Source organism: Coregonus clupeaformis, chromosome 20 (assembly GCF_020615455.1).
Source record: "Coregonus clupeaformis isolate EN_2021a chromosome 20, ASM2061545v1, whole genome shotgun sequence".
In the NCBI taxonomy this organism is placed as follows: domain Eukaryota; kingdom Metazoa; phylum Chordata; class Actinopteri; order Salmoniformes; family Salmonidae; genus Coregonus; species Coregonus clupeaformis.
The window spans coordinates 40,821,939-40,842,648 of NC_059211.1; the positions used below are offsets into that span (position 1 = coordinate 40,821,939).

General features: G+C 43.7%; 1 protein-coding gene across 5 annotated transcripts; it reads left to right on the plus strand.

The window, feature by feature from the left end:
* The first annotated feature begins 11 nt into the window (after positions 1–11).
* eps15 (epidermal growth factor receptor pathway substrate 15) lies at positions 12–20,011 on the plus strand. Of its 5 annotated transcripts, none has more exons than XM_045205496.1 (25): positions 12–211; positions 2,929–2,970; positions 3,503–3,592; positions 3,715–3,762; positions 3,869–3,964; positions 4,109–4,171; positions 4,428–4,553; positions 4,809–4,868; positions 5,089–5,301; positions 5,386–5,531; positions 5,827–5,989; positions 6,747–6,829; positions 8,346–8,418; positions 11,465–11,626; positions 11,795–11,992; positions 12,240–12,566; positions 12,682–12,786; positions 12,879–13,062; positions 13,173–13,217; positions 13,346–13,719; positions 14,015–14,087; positions 14,207–14,277; positions 14,567–14,693; positions 14,930–15,117; positions 18,149–20,011. In XM_045205496.1, the coding sequence occupies exons 1-25, from the start codon at positions 185–187 to the stop codon at positions 18,290–18,292; spliced, it is 3,228 nt and encodes a 1,075-aa protein (XP_045061431.1). In that variant the 5' UTR covers positions 12–184; the 3' UTR covers positions 18,293–20,011. The 5 variants fall into 5 exon arrangements, with proteins under 5 accessions (XP_045061431.1, XP_041695252.1, XP_045061430.1 ...); XM_041839318.2 differs by lacking the exon at positions 18,149–20,011 and adding an exon at positions 16,302–17,020 and having other exon boundaries at positions 14–211; positions 12,882–13,062; XM_045205495.1 differs by lacking the exon at positions 18,149–20,011 and adding an exon at positions 16,302–17,020 and having other exon boundaries at positions 14–211; positions 11,795–11,983.
* The last annotated feature ends 699 nt before the right edge of the window (positions 20,012–20,710 follow it).

Genomic DNA, 20,710 nt, shown 5'->3' on the forward strand with positions numbered 1-20,710 from the left:
AGCCAGCCATTCATTACACTGGCATAAATTCGTTCACATTCACATCAGCGCACTACTGCGGGCGCCGCACCATCTGACGTAGCTGAGTGAACGACCCATTCCAGTACAAAAACTCCAGTGCCACGTTTTAAAGCTTCATCTAATATATCGCAACGCAGAATGAAGTAGTGGGAACAGAAAAACTATGGCTGCCAGTCTCTCCCTGACTCAGGTAAGTCTTTTATTTCAAAACGAATGGTGATTAGTGTGTAGGTGCCTTGTCCTTATTGGGCTAATTCATTGAAGGACTGTAAGTGGATTTGGACATATTAAAACTGGTGTGCCCCGCGGTCTCTTGAATTATTTGGAAGTTCTCCTTAAGCTATGACTGGGTAAAGTTTTTGCCTAACCTCTTTGGGGACTGCGTAAGGGCGTTGCTAGCTAGGCTAACATTAGCTGCCTGTTGTGTCAATTTTGGAATGGTAGGATAGCTACAGTAGCTAGCTATAACTTTTGCGTAGTTTGTTTCTTTTGATTGTATTCACTGTTCACTACATTACCTAGCTAACTTTGCATCTTGAAATAAAGGTGCTCTCAATAAGAAAACGTTCCTTTTGCATTTACTCGTGTGTTGTTCGAATGTCAACATTTATTTGCGATAGTAACGTTAACGTTAGCTAGCGAACTGTTTGCACTCCTGCTGTGTGAGCCAGTTAGCTTATCAAAGCTAGCTACCAAAATAGTTGGCTTGGTAACGTTAACTAGCTGCAATCCACTTTACTCGCTGGGTAAACTAATGTTATTATTGTAACGTATTAGGTAGGGGATATGAAGTCAGCTGTCCGAAATGACAGTTGTATTAATTCATTAAACTGCCAATACAAACTAACTTTAACTGGTAACGTTAGCTTGCTGTCATCATCAGCTAGTTAGCGAGAAGAGGAAGTAGCCGCATGTTGTCCTATATGCCAATGGCCAACTATGTTGCAGACGACCGCTATGCTTTATTTAGCACATTGATATTTAGCATTGGTTTTCTGGCTAATATTAAGTTGTGATAGTGGACATTATTCGCCAGTGTTCTACTGGCTAAGCTAGCTAGTAAGTTTAGCCAACATCCTGACTATACTCAAGGTTATATTGTTATTCTCAAAGCTACTATAACGTAGGTAACTACATATTTTGATTGAATAATGACTGCATTAGCTATATGTCACTAACTAGCTAGCTAAGTTAGTATGCATTGATTCACATCTTTGTCTTACGTTATGGGATATTACCATTCCTCAAAGCAGTGACATGTTTTTTTTACCTAGGCTGAGCTATACCTAGGCAAAAGACTGGGGTTGGTTACTACAGTTGGTGCAATTTCTTGGCAGCTGTGCTGTGTGGGAATAAGGGATTGGACAAGAAAATACTCCAAACAACAGCACAGTATAGCTAGTATCTGCTGCAGTTTTGTGAAGAGAATGATTGTGAGTGTTCACTGCTGTGCAATTAGTCACACAAAGACTCCGTGTTTAGGCAGCCAACAGTTCCAGGCACACAATTGTTTCCAATAGAAAATGGCGGTGGGGGGGCTGGGAAATATATAGTGAATAATGGTCAGATTATGAATTGACTATTGAAATAGCATGCAATGTCACTATAAGCATTTCAATGAGTAAGCTAGATCTAGATTTTTTATATAGCGTTTCGGAATCGTCTGACTCGTCTATAATATTGCAAGGTGGCAGTTTGTAGAAATGTTACATTTATTAGTCAGCTGTTCCTTGAAAATGTTGTTGTAAAAGTGCAACAGAGAAGAGCACAGCCAATATTGAGTCTGTTCACAGAGAAAGCTCTTACTGGTAGAAGACCCCCATGCACCATCCCATCTCATGGTTTTCTTTATTAGGTTACTTGAGAGGAGCCATTTGTATCATAACAGAAAACAAGATGGGATAGTGCTCTTCTATTTCATATGATCATTGGCAGATGACTGTCTTCTCATGATCTGATTTCATATGTAGGCTAGACCCTATTTGTTTGATTCATTGTGTAAAATATGTGCTAGTGCAGGCTACTTGTTCAAAAGGTTGGTTGACTCATGTTACTGAGGAATGTGATTATCATTAGGATTTCATTTGGTGGTACGATTGATTTAAAAAAATCTATGATGTTTATATGTAATTGTAATGTATGTGTGTTTACGTCTATAATTTGTTTGTCTATGTTTGTAAGTTGTTACGTCTGGAAACATTGTTCCGCTGCTGCTGTCTAGTTTGGATGAGGTCTCTCTTGAAGTAGATTTTTTTTTTTTATCTCAGTGAGACTACCTGGATAATTAAAGGTTAAATAAAAACTTTGTTTAGCCTGTTGCTTGGACTAGGCATTCCACTTTTCAAACAATTTGGTTTCAAGAGGCACACACAGTACTGAAGTACACATTGCCAGCCTATGGATGTATTAGCCTGAATGTCATTCAAACACTGACATGGTAGAGTAACTTGAAGAGACACACTGATTTAACTATTAAGATGAACATGATGCAAAATGCTCAGATTAAACATTGATTTCCTATAGAAATAGGCCTATTCCCATCTGTAATGTATTAGCCTTGCTTTTTGGAAGCTGCCAGGGCCATGTAATACAGGCTTGGCCAGAAATCAAACAACCACTTGTGGATCTCAGCTAATGGGTATGCTGTGAGTGTACTATGTTCTAGATGGTGGTCTGGTTATTTAACTAGCTAGTGCTTGCACATTGATATGTAGGCCTGGCTTTATTTAATGGATTATATTTTTCTACTCAGAAGTCCTATGCTGCTTAGCTTTTGCAGTTTGGTTGGTGTTGGCCAAAGGATTGATGATATGAAATGTTATGATTGGCTTGCTTGAAGGGTGTAGTCTGGCCCTTTTTATGATCATAAAATGTGTCTCATGGAGCATTTTATGTCTATCTCCACAGCTCTCAAGTGGAAATCCTCTCTATGACAAATACTATCAACAGGTAAGGCGTCATTTGAAGGTGTCTTTTTGTGAGTCCTTGGGCGAATTCCATGATGTACTAAAGTAGTAGTACCTAGGTTTATAAGCGGAGTAACAGAGAAGCTCTCATCTAGATGCTCTGTCAGGGCTGTTCAGATGAGAGAGCACCAGATAGAATGGGAAATGCTGTGCAGCATTAGCCAGCAACTGCAGAGCTGCGCTGAACATGTCTCCAGGCTTTTCTCCACTCTGTGATCTACTCTGTGCAAGAGGAGGCTTCTTTATGAATTAATGATAACTCTTTGCTAACCCTGTCATTGCAGAGGCTCAAAGAGGGCTAAGTGAAATGGTAGACACTACAATGGGGAAAATGTGATGGATTAAGGACTCCCATCAAAGTATTAGCCTATACTTAAGCATACCTGTTTATTACATAATCAATGGAATTTAGTCTTATTTTGTATTGCTAAGTCAGCACAAATTAGCTATAGATCTGGTGCTTTTGCTGGCTAATTCTTCTTTCTAGTGTTGACTTGTTTTGTCCTGTGTTGTAGGTCGACCCGTCTGGTAGTGGACGGGTGGCAGCTGCTGATGCAGCCTTGTTCCTGAAGAGATCAGGCCTGGCAGACCTCGTCCTGGGCAAGGTAAGATACTAGATGACACAGCTGATGGCCAGACACCAAGCTATGGCACTTACCCAGTATGGTTGTATGCGGGAATCCCTATATGACTGATGTAATTGAAGTGAATTAAAATGTCTTCTTAGATCTGGGATTTGGCAGATTCAGAACGCAAGGGGTGCCTTAACAAGCAGGTAGGCCAACTGTTACTTAGTAGATTTACAATGTCGTGTTAGAAGTATTCAAAGATTCCTTGTAGTAAGACAACCAGAATACACTTTTTGTGTCTGCACCCATCAGCAATTCTTCATTGCTCTCCGGTTGGTGGCCTGTGCTCAAAATGGACTGGAGGTGACACTCAAGAGTCTCAATTTGGCAGTTCCTCCCCCAAAGTTTGTGAGTACAATCATCACTGAAACCCAGTCTCTATTCAAGAAACAGACGTTTGATTTAATAGCATGTGAGCTTTAAAACAGCTAAAAAAAACGCACCTTTGTTGATGATGCAAACTCTTTTCCCTTTTTTTTTTATTCTCCTCAGCATGACACAAGCAGCCCACTTCTACCTGGGGGAGTGTCCATTGACGGCCCATGGGTGGTCAAGGTGAGGGGAAACCTATCACTATTTCTTAAAAGATGTAACCTGGTAATTTTGTCCTGGTCCGTAATAATGAAAGCAGAAACAAACCACGTGGATGACACATTTAAAAAAAAAACATCTACCTCTTATTCAAATCCGTTTTTCAAAGCTATTTCAGGGGGGTTCTGAGCCTTGCAAAATCCAATTAGATTACTTTTATCTAAAGTGTAAATTATGCTTGAATCATGCACCTATACCGTGTCCCTGTATGACTTTCCAGACGGAAGAGAAGCTGAAATTTGATGCCATATTCGACAGCCTCTCCCCCGTTGGTGGAATGCTCTCTGGGGAGAAGGTCAAACCAGTGTTGCTCAACTCCAAACTTCCAGTGGACGTACTGGGAAGGGTAAGCCTAACATACAGTATCTACAGGGCTCATAATGAATGAGTTTTGGTGGCCATTAAAGAGTAAATGCACGTGTGCCCACTGGGGGGTGGTCTTGTGTTAAACATTTCTGCTGCTTTTCCAAGCTTGACTGGGATGGTTATTTGTGACAACATTGATCAGCTTTTTAGTCCATGATTTGGTCTATTTTACTGACTTTATGCATATTTTTTTAACTTATTGTTTTATGTACTGAACGCCCCCCAAATGTTGCAGGTATGGGAACTGAGTGACCTAGACAGAGATGGTATGCTCGACCGAGATGAGTTTGCTGTGGTAAGAAATAGATGAATAATTCAAGTGTAATATAAATATTTAGTGTTCAAAGATGAAATGTGGACTATTCTGTAAGATTTAGTGTGTTGCTGTGTGCTTCTAGAATAGAATATGTAGTTTGTCAACATTGGACTTCCCTGATCTTATATTGAAACAGACATGATAGGCAGATTTATGTAAGTGAATCGTGTATTTATGAGTGTCTGTTCTCCTTCATTAGGTCATGTACCTGGTCTACAGAGCTCTGGAGGGGGAGCCCGTGCCCATGTCTCTGCCTGCTACCCTTGTGCCACCCTCCAAGAGGAAAAAGCCCCCGGTCTCTGTACCCCCTGTGATGCCCCTTTTACCCTCGCCTCCCTCTATCAAAGAGAGACGCTCCTCCCATTCCGGGTCCAAAACCCTGCCCTCCAAACCAGCAGCGACCCCAGTCACAGTGAGTACAATATTCATTCTAGTATGAAAGTGAGGCGGAAAGTAACATCTCTGTAACAATCCTGTCCCCTCTGTCTCTTTTCAGTGGGCTGTATCTCCTCCAGACATAGCCAAGTATGACGAGGTTTTTGCAAAGACCGATCTTGACATGGATGGTCTGGTGTCTGGGCCTGAAGTCCGAGATATCTTCTTAAAGACTGGCTTGCCCTCCGCCACACTAGCACGCATCTGGTAAGACCTATCAGGACATGTTTAGTCTTAATTCAGGCGACAGACTCTTAGAAAATATGGGGTGCCTGCACTTGCATTTACTAATTCAACCTGGACATTTTTCATACAGTGCTGGTTTCTGGACCCAGAGTAAATTCATGGACTGAAAAGCTAGTTCAATTAAGATTTTCTATTGAGCAGAACTAGGCTTAATATGGGTCTGTGAAACCAGCCTATAGTTTGTCAATATTATGCCCATTGCCGGAGGGGTAAATGGATCTTTCTGTTGTGAAATGTGGTCATCTGTGTTCCACAGGGAGCTCTGTGACATTGGGGACATAGGGAAGCTTACCAGGGAACAGTTTGCACTAGCGCTGCATCTAATTAACCAGAAACTGACCACGGGTGTGAACCCACCCCAGAACCTCTCTCCTGAAATGATCCCTCCCTCAGACAGACTGAGCCTAGCAGCCAAGCAGGTAAGACTCAGCTCTTTCATCCTGCATGTTGTAAACCGGTCTTAGACATCCAATAATCATAAAGGGTGAATATCTTATTTTTATCCGGTATATTTCTCTATGAAGAATGGCTAGGACTATTTTGATGAATAGGCTACTTAATTGTGATGCAGATTTGATAACTTCTATTTCCTGATGTTTTACTAATACTTTCCTTCCCTTCTCCTGTGGTGTGGGTTTTTGTGTTCTAGCTTGCTGCTGTGTCTCTGACCCTGTCTGTGTATGCTGTCTCTTTGCGTTCTTCCTCATGACTCATGCATTGTACACAAGGTGGGATCTCCCTCTAGCTGGGGACTCTCCTGAGTGTTGGCTTCACTGTCTCCCCCCCCCTTAGCCCCTGGCAGTGTCATCCGCCCATCTACCAACCTCATAATATTCCCTTTGCTTTCCTCCTAGTTCAAGTGGTAGTCATTTTAGTGCCCTCTACCATTTGTGTTTCCATGTAGATGTGCTTTCAGTGTTCTCCCCTGTTCAGTTTCTTGTATGGGTCATTTTGGGATTTTTAGCAAAATGGGTTTGATTTAACTGGTGAGATTGAATTAGTTGCCATTTTAGCTGGAGGCTCAAATTATTCCACATCATGTTTGTCATTCCATTAAGTTAATGTTTAGACATTGTTCATATGTTGCAGTGTATGTATGGTCAGTAAAGCCACACTGATGTAAATGTAAACAAATCGTTAGTTTGTTTTCTGCTTTCAATGGTCTCTCCCCACCAGAGCAACGCAGCAAATCTGGCAGCAGACTTTTCTGCCATCAAGGAACTGGACTCGCTCAGCAATGAGATTGTCGATCTACAAAAGTGAGTGGCCAGCAGAGTTGTATGCGTCCATGTAACTGTATTTGAGGGATGGGTTAGCTCCGGCTTTGTGTTTGACAAGAGTTTGTTGGAGCATGTAACTTCCCCGCTTTTAAGGTTGCCTCTGCTATGACAGCCAAGGAACTGGGCCTTGCTCTGTCTCACATTGGAATATTTCAGGGAATACATGGAATAGTTGTATGTTGTAAGGGGAGTCTTGAGAAAAGAGAGACACACACACAAGTTCTCCACTGAGTTATGTTTGCTGTCTGCAGAAAGAGCAGATGGAGGGGAGCTGGGAGGCTGACGAGCTGTCCAGGGACTCATAACATGAGTGAGGAAGGGAGCCTTCTAGCAGGGTCTCAAGAGGTTCTCTAGCTCTCTCTATCTCTCTCTCTCTTTGTTTGTGTGTGTGTGAGTGTGATGAGGGAGAACCACCGGCTGAAGGGGAAGGCAGGCAGAGGGGTTTGTTAAGGCAGCTCATTAACACTGGGATAGGCTTTTCCCCCTTCCTCTGTTTGAATGTTGAGAAAGTGCAGCATATTTTCTCACCTGCTAACAAATCCCATAGCTGCCCCACTACAGACATAACCGCAGCTAGATATGGTGGAAGTAAGTAATGGATCATAGATTTAAACTGACTGTCTGAAACCAGCATTCTGTTATTTTTGGCTGACAAATTGGAAGAGGTGCATGGGATGTTGTCTACAGATGTTCTTTCTGGATTGTTGCCTGGGCATCTAAATATACAGTCCGTTAAGTTAGTACTCCTGACGCACACGTCGCCTACCTCACTTTAGCTCATCTCTCAACTGGTCCTGCACTCTACATGTGTGGCTGTTTTGTATCTGGCTGCCTTTTTTGTTTCAACATTCTTCATGTTGAGCAAAACATTCTATTATTGATTATATTTAATTAATATGAACAATGGTAATATCTATTCTGTTGCACAGTTTTGCCTTTTGGCATCTTAGTGTTCTACCTTGCTAAATGAATGGCTTTATTATTGTCAGTTGATAAAGATCCAGGAGGATTTGGACTTGTTAGGGAGAGCAGATAACTGAAGAGGCCCCGCCTATTGTGCACATTTTCACATCCTCTGTTCCCTCCCTTTTTACCTTGTCATCTGACCGTGCAGGAAAGGGATGGGAGGGGTAGGTGGGAGGATGAACTGACAGGGAAAGGAACGATATTCATCCCTCCCTCTCTCCACTGAATCACTGAGACTTCCTCCAGGCAGCCATCTGCACACACAGTCCTGCCCCTCTCTCTTCTCCTCTGCTCTCCCATCTGCCAGAACAAACACAGACACACAGAGACCCTCTCTCGCTCAAGGCTGTTGCTGCAGGGGTTGGTTGGTCGGTCGGTGTGTGTGTGTGGTCTGCTACAGTAGGATCAGGATGGTGGTGCAGGGAGAGGAGCTGTCATCTGGGGAAGGTGGTGGTGTGGTAGCCTGGCTGGGGGTGCCCTCGGTCTCCACGGTGATTAAATACTCATGTCTTCTGTGCTGGTCTTCCAGGGAGAAGAGCTCTGTAGAACAGGACATTAAAGAGAACGAGGAGAGCATCAGAGAAAGGACCAGTGAAGTCCAGGTACAGTAAACCTGCTGCCTACATGCCCCTCAGCTCTCACTACCCTTAGATTGTTTCTTTTCATTTCATCCACTTGATGACTATTGTCTGTAAATTCATTTTATATATAGATATATATCTATATAGATTTTTTTTTTTGTTGTCAAATGTTACAAAGCTGTAACATTCTACTGTTTAGCTGCTCTTGTTGAATTTGTCAGCGGTAGTCTGCATGATTCTGTTAGGCTGTGAAGCTATGGCTGAGCAGAAGAGAACATACTCCCCCCTCGGTCTGTATGTGTGCGTTTGACTATGAGTCAGAGCCGCCTCCACTAGTTATATGATGCAAACATCAACACTGAGTGTACAAAACATTAGGAACACCTGCTCTTTCCATGACCATAGACTATCCAGGTGAAAGCTATGATCCCTTATTGATCACTAAATCCACTTTAGTCAGTATAGATGAAGGGGAGGAGACAGGTTAAAGATGGATTTTTAAGCCTTGAGGCAATTGAGACATGGATTGTGTATGTGTGCCATTCAGAGAGTGAATGGGCAAGACAAAATATTTAAGTGCCTTTGAACGGTGTATGGTAGTAGGTGCCAGGCGCACCGGTTTGAGTGTGTCAAGAACTGCAACGCTGCTGGGTTTTTGACGCTCAACAGTTTCCCATATGTATCAAGAATGGTCCACCGCCCAAAGGACATCCAGCCAACTTGACACAATTGTGGGAAGCATTTGAGTCAGCATGGGCCAGCATCCCTGTGGAAAGCTTTCGACACCTTGTAGAGTCCGTGCCCCAATGAATTGAGGCTGTTTTGATGGCAAAATATTAGGAAGGTGTTCTTAATGTTTTGTACACTATGTATAGTGCACCATATTGACATTGAGATTGATTGCACAAACTGAACTGATGTGATGTAGCCTCAATCAGTATAGATCCTGCTTCAGTAACCAGGTTTCTGTCCAAGGTTTTTACTTGGGTAAAGTACATGTCAGATAAAGGCCTGATGGAAAAAAAGTGTCCGTTTCCAAATTTCGACAAAACTAAATACGCTAGAAAAAGTGGGATCTTTTTGTGTTGGTAAAATGAATTATGCGAGAAATGCGCAAAAATTGATAACCATCATATCGAAGTAAACTTGGAGTCACAATTTATATGGTGTGTGGTCCTCCCACTATGAGTCTGGAAACCATGTAGTTTATTAGGCTACAGATTAAATAAATTATGATGAACTTCACAGGGTGGTGAAAGTGTACAGTGACCTTGATGCACCTTCACAATAAATATTGAGGGTCTAATTCTGGTGACATGATGATCAATGATTGACTGCTGATTGACAAATATTCTCATCTATAATCTCATGTAGACTAGCCTACCTGCACTGTATCTGTGAGCTGTTGGCACGTGCTAAGACCAGAGTAGGCACATTTACTATTTAACGCAACAGTTTTTGTGACAACTATCGGAAGAGTTGAAAATGTGATGGAAACGCATTGAATTTTAGATTTTTATTCGGTACATGAAAAAGTACATTTTGTGTGCACTACGTCATCACTCACTGATTTTTATCCGCAACAAGTCAGTTTGGTGGAAACACACCACTGGTGGGGAAATGTGCATGTTTTCTTTATGCAGATTTGAGAATAATTGCATGACAATCTGCCGCCAATTGGATGGAAACCTAGCTAGTGATAATATTCTTTGACTATTACCTCCAAGTTATTATCAAGGATATTAATTAATTAATTAATATAACCTATTTAGAGGAAGTATATTATATGATACTTTCATATCCTGTCGTCTGGGGTTGCCGATCTTATCATTTTATGCAAATAAATGCATTTTTAGGAAAACTTCAAGTGTTCTTGAATAAGCCAGTGCCATAGCAGAGGTGTATCACCTGTAAACCCTATGCCAGTGTGTGAATATCACCTTGTCTTTATTCTGTAGTCTCTATTTGATCATTAATGGATGTATGAATGTCAGGTTTAATTATCTCCTCTCAGGTCCTGTTCTCTATTGACCCCAGCACTCTCCCTGAGAGGACTTCATTAACATTTTAAACACCTAGAAAAGAGGTGTACATTACCACACTTGAACCCAGGTGATCAAACTCTATAGGCTATATTAACTTCCATTGATTATTAGTTATTTTCTGCTGTGTATTTGTGAAATACTGCTTTTTCTCTGGTACTGTAGGTGTTAGCCAATGGTGTGAAAAGCTGTCATTAGACAGACAGCACTGTTTCCTCACCCCAGGGTTCAGTCACTGCCAATTAGCCAGCATCAATGTATTCATGATGGGGCAACTAGTCGGTTTTACAAGAGCTATATCAGCAAATAAGGTATATGAGTAACTAAGATTGGAATTGTACAGTAAAATGTAAGGCCCAAAAAATATTTAACAGTTCCACAGGGATCATGGATTATTCTCTCTACAATACATGTTTAGTAAGTCATACTGTCATTTCTGAGTAATTAAGTATTCTAAACAAAGAGGGATCAATAAACTATTAGTGTGTTAATAGGCTAGCCTTAAATCCTGGCATGTGTAGCAGTCACTTCAAAATGATTAGGAGATGAGGGCAGGAGTGCCTTGCCTTGCCGCTGTGCTGGAGTTGGTCTGATAAATGGCTTCTATTTTGGGCTGCGACTGCCTGGCTACTTTGAACAGACATAGCTTAGAGTGCAGCTGCTCCCTAGAGGAAATGGACGAAGACGTTCATCCCTCTGAGCCTGGGCTGAGGAGCGGCTGATTAGTTTTATACCACCAACCACACCCTTCTACATTCACTTCCTCAAGAAACAACATGTAGGCATAAATACGAAGTCAAAGTGTGATGGCACTTTGGGGAAACTCACATCGATTTTGTTCTGCTGCAGTGGAGAACCTCGTCAAGGCTGAGCTATTTATATGTCACAATATTCTGGCAGTCATAATGGGTTGACTCTGACTCATCCTCTCTGCAGACTCTGCTCAGTCAGTCTCTGCTCCTATTCTCACTTATTGTTCTCTTTCTCTGGCTGTTATGTCACTCTGGTATCCCTTCCCTCCTCAGGACCTGCAGAATGAGGTGCAGAAGGAGAGCGGGGTGCTGCACCGGCTGCAGTCTCAGCGCCAGGAGGTCCAGGATGCTCTGGAGGAGCTGGACCAGCAGAAGACCACTCTGGAGGAGCAGCTTGGTCACATCCGCCAGCAGTGCAGCCATGAGAACCAGCGGGTGAGACTACAGGACCTATCAACCAACCACAACTTCACACAGCACCTGGAACACCTTCAGAGAGGAACCAGTCAATAGCAAGTGTATTTGTTGGTCCGATTGTCATCCATTTTGTTTGAACTCTTTTCTCTCATCTTGCTTCTCTTTCTGTGGTGTGTGTGTGTCTAGATCTCGTCACTAGAGGCGGAGCACGCGGAGCAGGAGCAGAGGATCGAGGAGTACGAGGAGCAGCTGGTGCAGGCCAGAGAGGAGCTGCTGCGGCTGCAGGAGGAGACCCAGCAGTTGGAGGAGAAGGTGCAGGCAGCGCGGGAGCAGCTCACCCCCCTGCGGGAGTCTGTCCGAGACTCCTTCTCTCAGGTCTCTCAGGTGAGTCTACTCAGACTCACCATCATTACTGCCATGGTGGTGGGATGGTGCAAAGATTTCATGGTGGCGGGACAGAGCAAAATCGACGATTTCATGGTGATAGGAGTAAATTTAAAGATTTCCCTTAATGTCTATTCCTGACATAGAAAAATGGACAAGAGAATATCAGGTAAAGGGTGAGTTAGTGAATGGCTCTCTCTCCCTTCTATCCCTCTGCTCTCTCTACCTCTGTCTGTACTGGGGGCAGGTGCAGCAAAAGCTGAGTGATCTACAGTTGGAGGAGAGGACGGTCACGGCCCAGCTCAGCTGGAAGATGGCCCTAGAGGAGGATCCAGTGCCAGTCCTGGTGAACGGCTCAGCGAATGAGCCGCACCCAGAGGACCAGGCTGAGGAGCTGAGAGTGGAGCCTCCAGCCATCCAGCCACAGATGGAGCCGGCTGAACCGATAGAAGAAGTGGAGGAGGACAGGCCTAAGGCCCCAGAGGAACCGGTGCCTAAGTCTGATGCCTTCAAAGACCTCTATAACAGCCTGTCTTCCACTGCCTGGCCAGTACCACGGGACAACCTTGTGAAGGCAATATATCATACTCTGAAATATCTGTCATTTTATAATTTGTTCATAAGTCTGTATGTGTTCTGTCATGCCATCATGGGGTCTGAAGTTGATGTTTTTCCTTCTCTTTCCTTAGGAGCACATTAGTCCTGTTGCTTTCACTCTTCAGGAGCAGAGAAGTCCTACTTCTGAAGTTGTAGAAGAACAGGAAGAGGAGTCGTTTAAAGCTAGCACTCCCAAGGTACAATATGGTCGCATCATCTTTAGCCATTGGATTCCTCCCTGGACTCATGCCTGACCACTGGACTGTACTGATCACCTGTATCTTCTCAGCAGGTGGAATCCCCAGAGCCAGAGAGGAGACCAGAGTCAACTGAGCCTCCCCAGGCAACCCCGCCTGCCCTGCCTCCACAGACCACTCCCCCTCCACTCCCTGCCCAGCCTACCTTATCCCCAACGACCAGCCCCCCTCCGCTCCCTGGCATGGACTTCTTCCAGTCAGACCCCTTCACTGACCGTGAGTTACCCCTCCTCCTCGCAAATAGTACAATTAACGAAAACTTATGTATTTAATGAAAGATTAATCCCAACTGATTCTATTGTCTGTCTTCTCTTCTGTCTGTGCAGATGATCCATTTAAAGATGATCCGTTTGGAAAGGCAGATGTTTCCTGTGAGTGAGTCTTGTTAACGCAATATGAGCTCAAACAATGCAGCTATGCATGCGAGACACCAAATAATATTTTAATATTAGCCTATATTTGGAATATTACAACCTATAACATAGCTGTTCTTCAACAGATCCGTTTGGAGGAGACCCGTTTAAGGGCACAGACCCCTTTGCTGCTGACTCCTTCTTCAAGCAGTCTTTGGCCGCCCCCTTCCCCTCTGCTGACCCCTTCACCCTCACTGACCCCTTCAGTGAAAGTGCCAGCCTAGCAGATCCCGATCTGTTTGCAGCTCCGCTCAACAACGCTGCAGGACTGGACCCCTTCAGCTCCAAACCCAATAACAAGGCAGCCAGGGACCCCTTCAGTGCCAAGGTCAACAACGTGGATGCGGATCAGTTTGGATCCAAAATGGACTCCCTGGCAGAGCCAGACCCGTTTGGCTCCCAGGGCACTGCAGGCCCGGATCCCTTCAGCTGCTCCCAGCCAGGCTCTGAGCTCCCCGCGGTGAGTGGTGCCACCATAGAGATCCTATTAAATTACTATAGTATTCTAATTCCTAATTCTATGAGTGCCACAGTGCTGAACTGATCATATGCCTTAGGAACACTCACTCAGGCAGCTACCCAGTTTCCCCCACCAACACTTTGTGTTAATTATGCTCGCAGAAAGACCCAGTCTGTGCATGGTAATGAAGGATGACTGTGCACTTACTCTTTCTGTCCTTAATTATTCTAGCTAGGTTGGCACTGTTTATAGGATTTTAGTCGTAAAACTGACATTGTATGTATTTCTCTCCCAGAAGGATCTCACTGCAGCACCTAATGACCCTTTTGCACCTGGAGGCACTGCAGTAAAGACTGGCTCTGACCCAGGTAAGACTCCAGGGATGGAGCCTCCCTCTGGGCAGTGGGTGGTAGGGCAGATGGTAGTACCCTGTCTGGCTAAACTGTGTGTTGTTGAGTAATATCTACACCTTGTGTGTGTCCTTCAGATCCATTTGCTGCCGTCTTCGGCAACGAGTCATTTGGACAGGGATTTGCAGACTTCAGCGCCCTGGCCAAGGTAAGATTGGGTTCTCTAGTTGTCCTTGGTGTGTGTCATCATGGCTGCCATGTGAGCAGAACTAGGGATCACTAGGGACTTCCGGTTTAACCTCAGTGTCTTTTTTTTAGATAAGGAGGAGTTTGATGTCTGTGGGTGTGAAATGTGAGCATGTCTGGAGAGGACTGCCTGTTTATACATTCACCTCCATTATTCATGCTGTTAAGGAGGAAGGTGGTGGTGTTGCTGTAAACATGAGAGAGGAGAGGAGTCAGTCATGCTCTTCTGGCCTTCTCTGGTTGTTTCCCAGTCTAACAGTTCTGACCCCTTCGCCTCATCCAACTCGTCCAACAACAGCCAGCCCAGCAGCCCTGATGTTCCCCCAGCTTTGCCCCCCAAGACGGGAACGCCCACCAGACCTCCCCCTCCACCCCCAGGTCAGTTCTCCTGCTGCTCCTGACTCTGGAAAGCAAATTTTCCTTCATGCTTTTTGTTGTCAGTGCTTTTCTGCTGCCAAGTACTAGTAGCAGAATGGCATTGGTATTCAAAACATGCAGGTTTAGTACCTAGTGGGGTTTTGTAGTCATTGTTGCACTTTTGTTAGGAGTTCTTCCCTGGGCGCCTCATTCCTTACTGAGCTGAGTGCTCTTGGGTGGTGTGTGTGTGAATGCAGGTAAGAGATCCTCAATCTCCAGATCAGAGTCGTCGGACTCGTTCCACAGAAGGGGACCCTTTCTTCCCCAGGGCTCAGGAGATCCCCCTTTCTCCCAACCTGCCAAGGACGCTGCCCAGGACCCCTTCGCCCCATCCTCACCCCGCCAGCCCGCACAGGACCCTGACCGATTTGCCAGCTTTGACAAAGTGAGCACCTCCCCTGCCCCCTCTCCCCCTCCTGACAGCGACTAGGTCGCCCTCCTCTGTTTCCTCGCTCACAAGCCACATCCACCAAACGGCACTCTCAGCCTCTCCTCCATTCATAGCCAAACTCTCTACCTACCTACCTGAGGAGCATTTTAAGGCCTTATAGAAATATATAGATGATGGATTTTACTTTTTTGATGATTTTAAATGCATTCCTTTGTTTTGCTAAAGAGGTCATCTCTATAATTTTGTATCCATTTTTTGTTTATTCCTGCTACCTTATGTATTCCATAGTTATTTTGTTACCAATGTTATGTTTCTTTATGTAAAGGTTTATTTATATCTGTAGTTACATTTCTGTTTATTTCTAAGTTGAACTGGAGTTTAGCCTTGTAATAATTGACGATGTTCCCTTGAATAACTTGCACTGCCTAACTTTACTCATTTAATAGTGTAGATGTAGATATACACAGTGTACAAAACATTAGGAACACCTGCTCTTTCCATGACATAGACTGACCAGGTGAAAGCTATGATCCCTTAATGATGTCACTTGTTAAATCCTCTTCAATCAGTGTAGATGAAGGGGAGGAGACAGATTAATTATGGATTTTTAAGCCTTGAGACAATTGAGACATGGATTGTGTATGTATGCCATTCAGGGGTGAATGGGCAAGACAAAATATTGAACGGAGTATGGTAGTAGGTGCCAGGCGCAACGGTTTGAGTGTGTGAAGAACTGCAACGCTGCTGGATTTTTTTCATGCTCAACAGTTTCCCGTGTTTATCAAGAATGGTCCACCACCCAAAGGACATCCAGCCAACTTGACACAATTGTGGGAAGCATTGGAGTCAACATGGGCCAGCATCCCTGTGGAACGCTTTCGACACCTTGTATAGTCCATGCCCCAACGAATTGAGGCTGTTTTTGAGGACAAAAGGGGGTGCAACTCAATATTAGGAAGGTGTTCCTAATATCTTGTCCACTGTGTATATTAATAAACATTCTAATATATTTAAAATGGATAATCTTTTCACTGAGTGACCTTAGTCACCACTAACTGGACTAAAAGCACACACAATCTTCCCCTTCATGACTCGTATTCCGCATAGCCCTCATGAGCCCCGGTTGGCTGTGGATGGAAAGGCTGCTTGCTTTGACTCTTGTGATTTTATTTATTTAGCACAACCACAGAAAGGATGAAAGGCTTGACCGAGCTCCTCCTCCCTCTGACTGCCCTCCACCCTGCATGACCTCCTGCACCCTGCCCTGCACACACTGTGTCCTTGTGTCTGATTGGCTGGTTCCCAATGACCCTCCACATATCCTCCTCTCACTCTGACTGGAATCACTCCTCATCCTGCATCCCTCCATTCGTCCTGCTATCACCACTCATGCCACCCATTAGCACTGACTGCACTGTGGAGGAGACTTCTGCTCTGAGTTTTTACTCTTCTGTTCCTCAGTCGAATAAGCTCAATAAAAAGTCTGAAGGGTACCATCTCCATCTCTGGGCTCCATGTGTATCCATATCCACCAGATTGATTTCCCACAGATTGCTGCTGTTTGTATAACGGAGTTAAGAACGTACCGTAAGCGCACTCCACAGCTAGCTCGAAATGTTGTAGATTGAGCCATCTAATTGGTACCTTCCGGGTGGCTCAACCCGTTGGAACATTGTCAAGGAGAGTAGTCTTGTGTGTTGGCAAAGCAGAGGTCCCAAGTTGGAGCCAGTTTATGAGCCGAAACGGGGGGAAGTGGTACTAGCTAAGAAAGCAGCGTGACGTCCGTAACATTTGCTCCTTTTTATGTTCTAATATGATGCGTTAATTCTGGTGTAATCAAATCCTGGATTCAATTATGACTTGAGCTGTAAAAAATAAACAATCGGTTTGCTCTGAATTCACAAAGCTAGTTTTACTGGCCTCTGATAAGCATTTATGGATGTTTGTTAAATTGAGTAGCCATTTTATGAATAGAATAGCAGAAGTAAAATGTTTCGGAGGGTTGAAAGGGCAAAGAGGACATCCCTCTTCAGATAAACACTAATGTGTGAATGACTCATGCATTTGGCAATTGTGGTGGTCAGACTACTTCGACTACAATTAACATGATTGAATTTGTGCATATATTTCTAATTACACTTACAATGGGTTGTTCACCTTTTTGCTTAACTCTCTCTTCAAAGTGCCTTTTTATTAATATTTATGTGACAAACACCAGGCAGTGAACAGGACTCACATGCTCATTATCTAGAGGGAAAGTAATAATGATCTTGTAAAAACTGTAACATCTCCCAGGTCTGACTGTTAACCTTTGTCATCCTTGCCGATGTGCAGCACTCTATAGAACTACTCCTTTCTCGCGCTACCACATCTCTCCTTTTGGTATCATTCACGTGCACTTTAGGTCTAAGAAATACCCATTCTCAATCTCTGAGCCAATAGTCAGCATATTGCAGTACAATACTGTTGTTAATTTGCATTCACATTGGTATAGCTGGGACACCAGCGACACGCATGCTTCTTATTATATTAGGTATGTACTCACTAAACACTAACCAAATTTTGCCATCCCACTCTTTAATATGTGCATGATGTGTCTGTGTTGCTGTTTGAAACAGATTTGTCAATTCTGTCACATGCGAGCATTGTTTTACAACCATGGCGGGGGTGGGGCTAATACATTTGTCATTTTGTTTTTAAACAGTGTGAGGAAATTGCAACGGTTTGCTTTTGGAACAAACAAAAAGTGATATTGTAATGTATAGAATGGAACAGCTTACCATGACCAATGCGTGTCAAGGGGATCAGTATGCTGTTGCTTTGGAGAGACATGGCTGTTTTAATACAGAGAATTACTGACATGCTGTGTCCTTGAAAATGTGTGTCCAAGATGGGGGAGGTTGAGTGCAGTGGATGTATTTGGGGGGAGCATAGTATATCTATTCTGGATCTCTGAGGTGTTCTGATGGGGCTTTGCTGTGTCTATGCGTGTGTTTTCTGTGTGTTTCTATGTGGTGTGACGCAGCAGTACCCTACCGAGGAGGACATGATTGAGTGGGCGAAGAGGGAGAGTGAGCGGGAGGAGAAGGCGCGCCTGGCCAGACAGGCACAACAGGAACAAGAGGATCTGGAGCTGGCCATTGCCCTGAGCAAGTCTGAGTTCTCCTGAAAGTCTCCGGTCACCCCTTGTGATCCAGCACTCACCAAAGGAGGGAGGGGTGGGAAAACTGAACTAAAGGGCCTACTATTCTGACCCAATGAAGAGATTTTGAGTATTGGCTCCACCCACCCACCCCACACATTTTCACCAACCCTCTTTGTTTCACTCATCATTGGCAATTTCAGTTTGTCTATGTAACAACAAATCCTCATGTTATTTTTGGTGTTTGGCTGAGTAGTGGGTATAGAGCTGTGATTGTCTGTTAGACTTCAAAAAGCCCTCCTGGTACAATAAGTAGACATGGAGATTGTGTAGTGTGTGTGTGTGTGTGTGTGTATATATATAGCTGTAATGTCCCTTCATTTCAACTACACAGACCACATTGCTAGTAACAAACTGCAAAAGTTCTGCCCCCGTCTGCATTGCTCTTGCCTGCTCCAACCCAGACCAGATAGTATTGAGCACTTTAAAAAATATATAAACTTTATATGATTAACTCTAACAAGATACGAAAAGAGTAATGTTCATCTGGGTGTAAACCAATGTCAAATTGTAATCCATATGTGATCATTAAGGGTTGCCTGGGGCAAGTGACCTGACCAGTCGTGCAAGTTGACTCTGCTCTGTGGTTGCCCCATTGATTCCTTTCAGACCTTAATGTCATTCATCTGGCTATACACCAGACATCTACAGTATGTGGTGAATTGGATTTCATGTCTGAGCTGACTTGAGGTCTTTCTAGTGCTTGTGTAAAAAAACAATGTTCTTAGATGACCTGACGTATGTCCTTACGTCAGGTTCTACCAAATTAAGTAGCCATTTTATGAATAGAGTAGAAGTCAAATGATCCAGAGGGTTAAAAGAGCAAAGAGGACATCCCTCTTCAGATAAACACTAATGTGTGAATGAATCCATGCATTTGGCAATTGTGGTGCTCCGTCTACTTCGACTACAGTTAACATGATTGAATTTGTGCATATAGTTTTAATGACACTACTTACTATCGGTTGTTCACCTTTTTGCTCAACTCTCTTTAAAGTGCCCTTTTATTAATATTTATGTGCTAAACACCAGGCAGTGAACAGGACTCACATGCTCATTATCTAGAGGGAAAGTAACAAAGATCTTGTAAAAACGGTATAACATCTCCCAGGTCTGACCGTTAACCTCTGTGTCATCCTCCTAATACTCTCCATTTAGTCTTAAAGGGGCAATCTGCAGTTGCTATATCCATTTTTACGACAATGTTTGTAAGCAAAGTAAATGTACACAAACACTGTATAGCCTCAAAACATGGTTAAAACTATAATTTTGATATAATGGATGGTCAGTTGCATCCATAGCTCCATCTATGAATGTAAGTGGCTACATTTCTCCTGCCCCATCCCTTAGCTTTTTATCAAAACAGTGGCAGGGACCTGCTTTGTTTCAACTGCGGCTGGCCCCTTTAAATGGGTATAGCAGTGCTGAGGGTTGTACAGGTGCTAAAAAGAACTAAACCAGTAAAACCACTTATGTCCAGACCTCTGCACGTAGGCCGCTTTTAATGATCTTGAAATATAATCTACCCCACCCAACACTACCCACCAATACAGTCAAAAGACGTAGTAATGTTGTGTGAACAAATATGAGATGTCAAGATTTTGGAAAGTAGGTTGGTTGTACAGGAAGATATTTGAAATGTATTAAGTTGAAAGATATATATATATATATATACAGTGAGGGGGAAAAAGTATTTGATCCCCTGCTGAATTTGTACGTTTGCCCACTGACAAAGACATGATCAGTCTATAATTTTAATGGTAGGTTTATTTGAACAGTGAGAGACAGAATAACAACAACAAAAAATCCAGAAAAACGCATGTCAAAAATGTTATAAATTGATTAGCATTTTAATGAGGGAAATAAGTATAGACCCCTCTGCAAAACATGACTTAGTACTTGGTGGCAAAACCCTTGTTGGCAATCACAGAGGTCAGACGTTTCTTGTAGTTGGCCACCAGGTTTGCACACATCTCAGGAGGGATTTTGTCCCACTCCTCTTTGCAGATCTTCTCCAAGTCATTAGGGTTTCGAGGCTGACGTTTGTCAACTCGAACCTTCAGCTCCCTCCACAGATTTTCTATGGGATTAAGGTCTGGAGACTGGCTAGGCCACTCCAGGACCTTAATGTGCTTCTTCTTGAGCCACTCCTTTTTTGCCTTGCCCGTGTGTTTTGGGTCATTGTCATGCTGGAATACCCACCCACGACCCATTTTCAATGCCGTGGCTGAGGAAGGAGGTTCTCACCCAAGATTTGACGGTACATGGCCCCGTCCATCGTCCCTTTGATGCGGTGAAGTTGTCCTGTCCCTTTAGCAAAAAAACACCCCCAAAGCATAATGTTTCCACCTCCATGTTTGACGGTGGGGATGGTGGTCTTGGGGT

Excerpts from the sequence above, each read along its gene's own strand:
- eps15 (XM_045205493.1), top strand. The coding sequence starts at position 185 with ATGGCTGCCAGTCTCTCCCTGACTCAG. Across the intron at positions 4,869-5,088 it reads ACCGAGATGAGTTTGCTGTG|GTCATGTACCTGGTCTACAG; the intron begins GTAAGAAATAGA and ends CTCCTTCATTAG. Across the intron at positions 14,278-14,566 it reads ACTTCAGCGCCCTGGCCAAG|TCTAACAGTTCTGACCCCTT; the intron begins GTAAGATTGGGT and ends GTTGTTTCCCAG.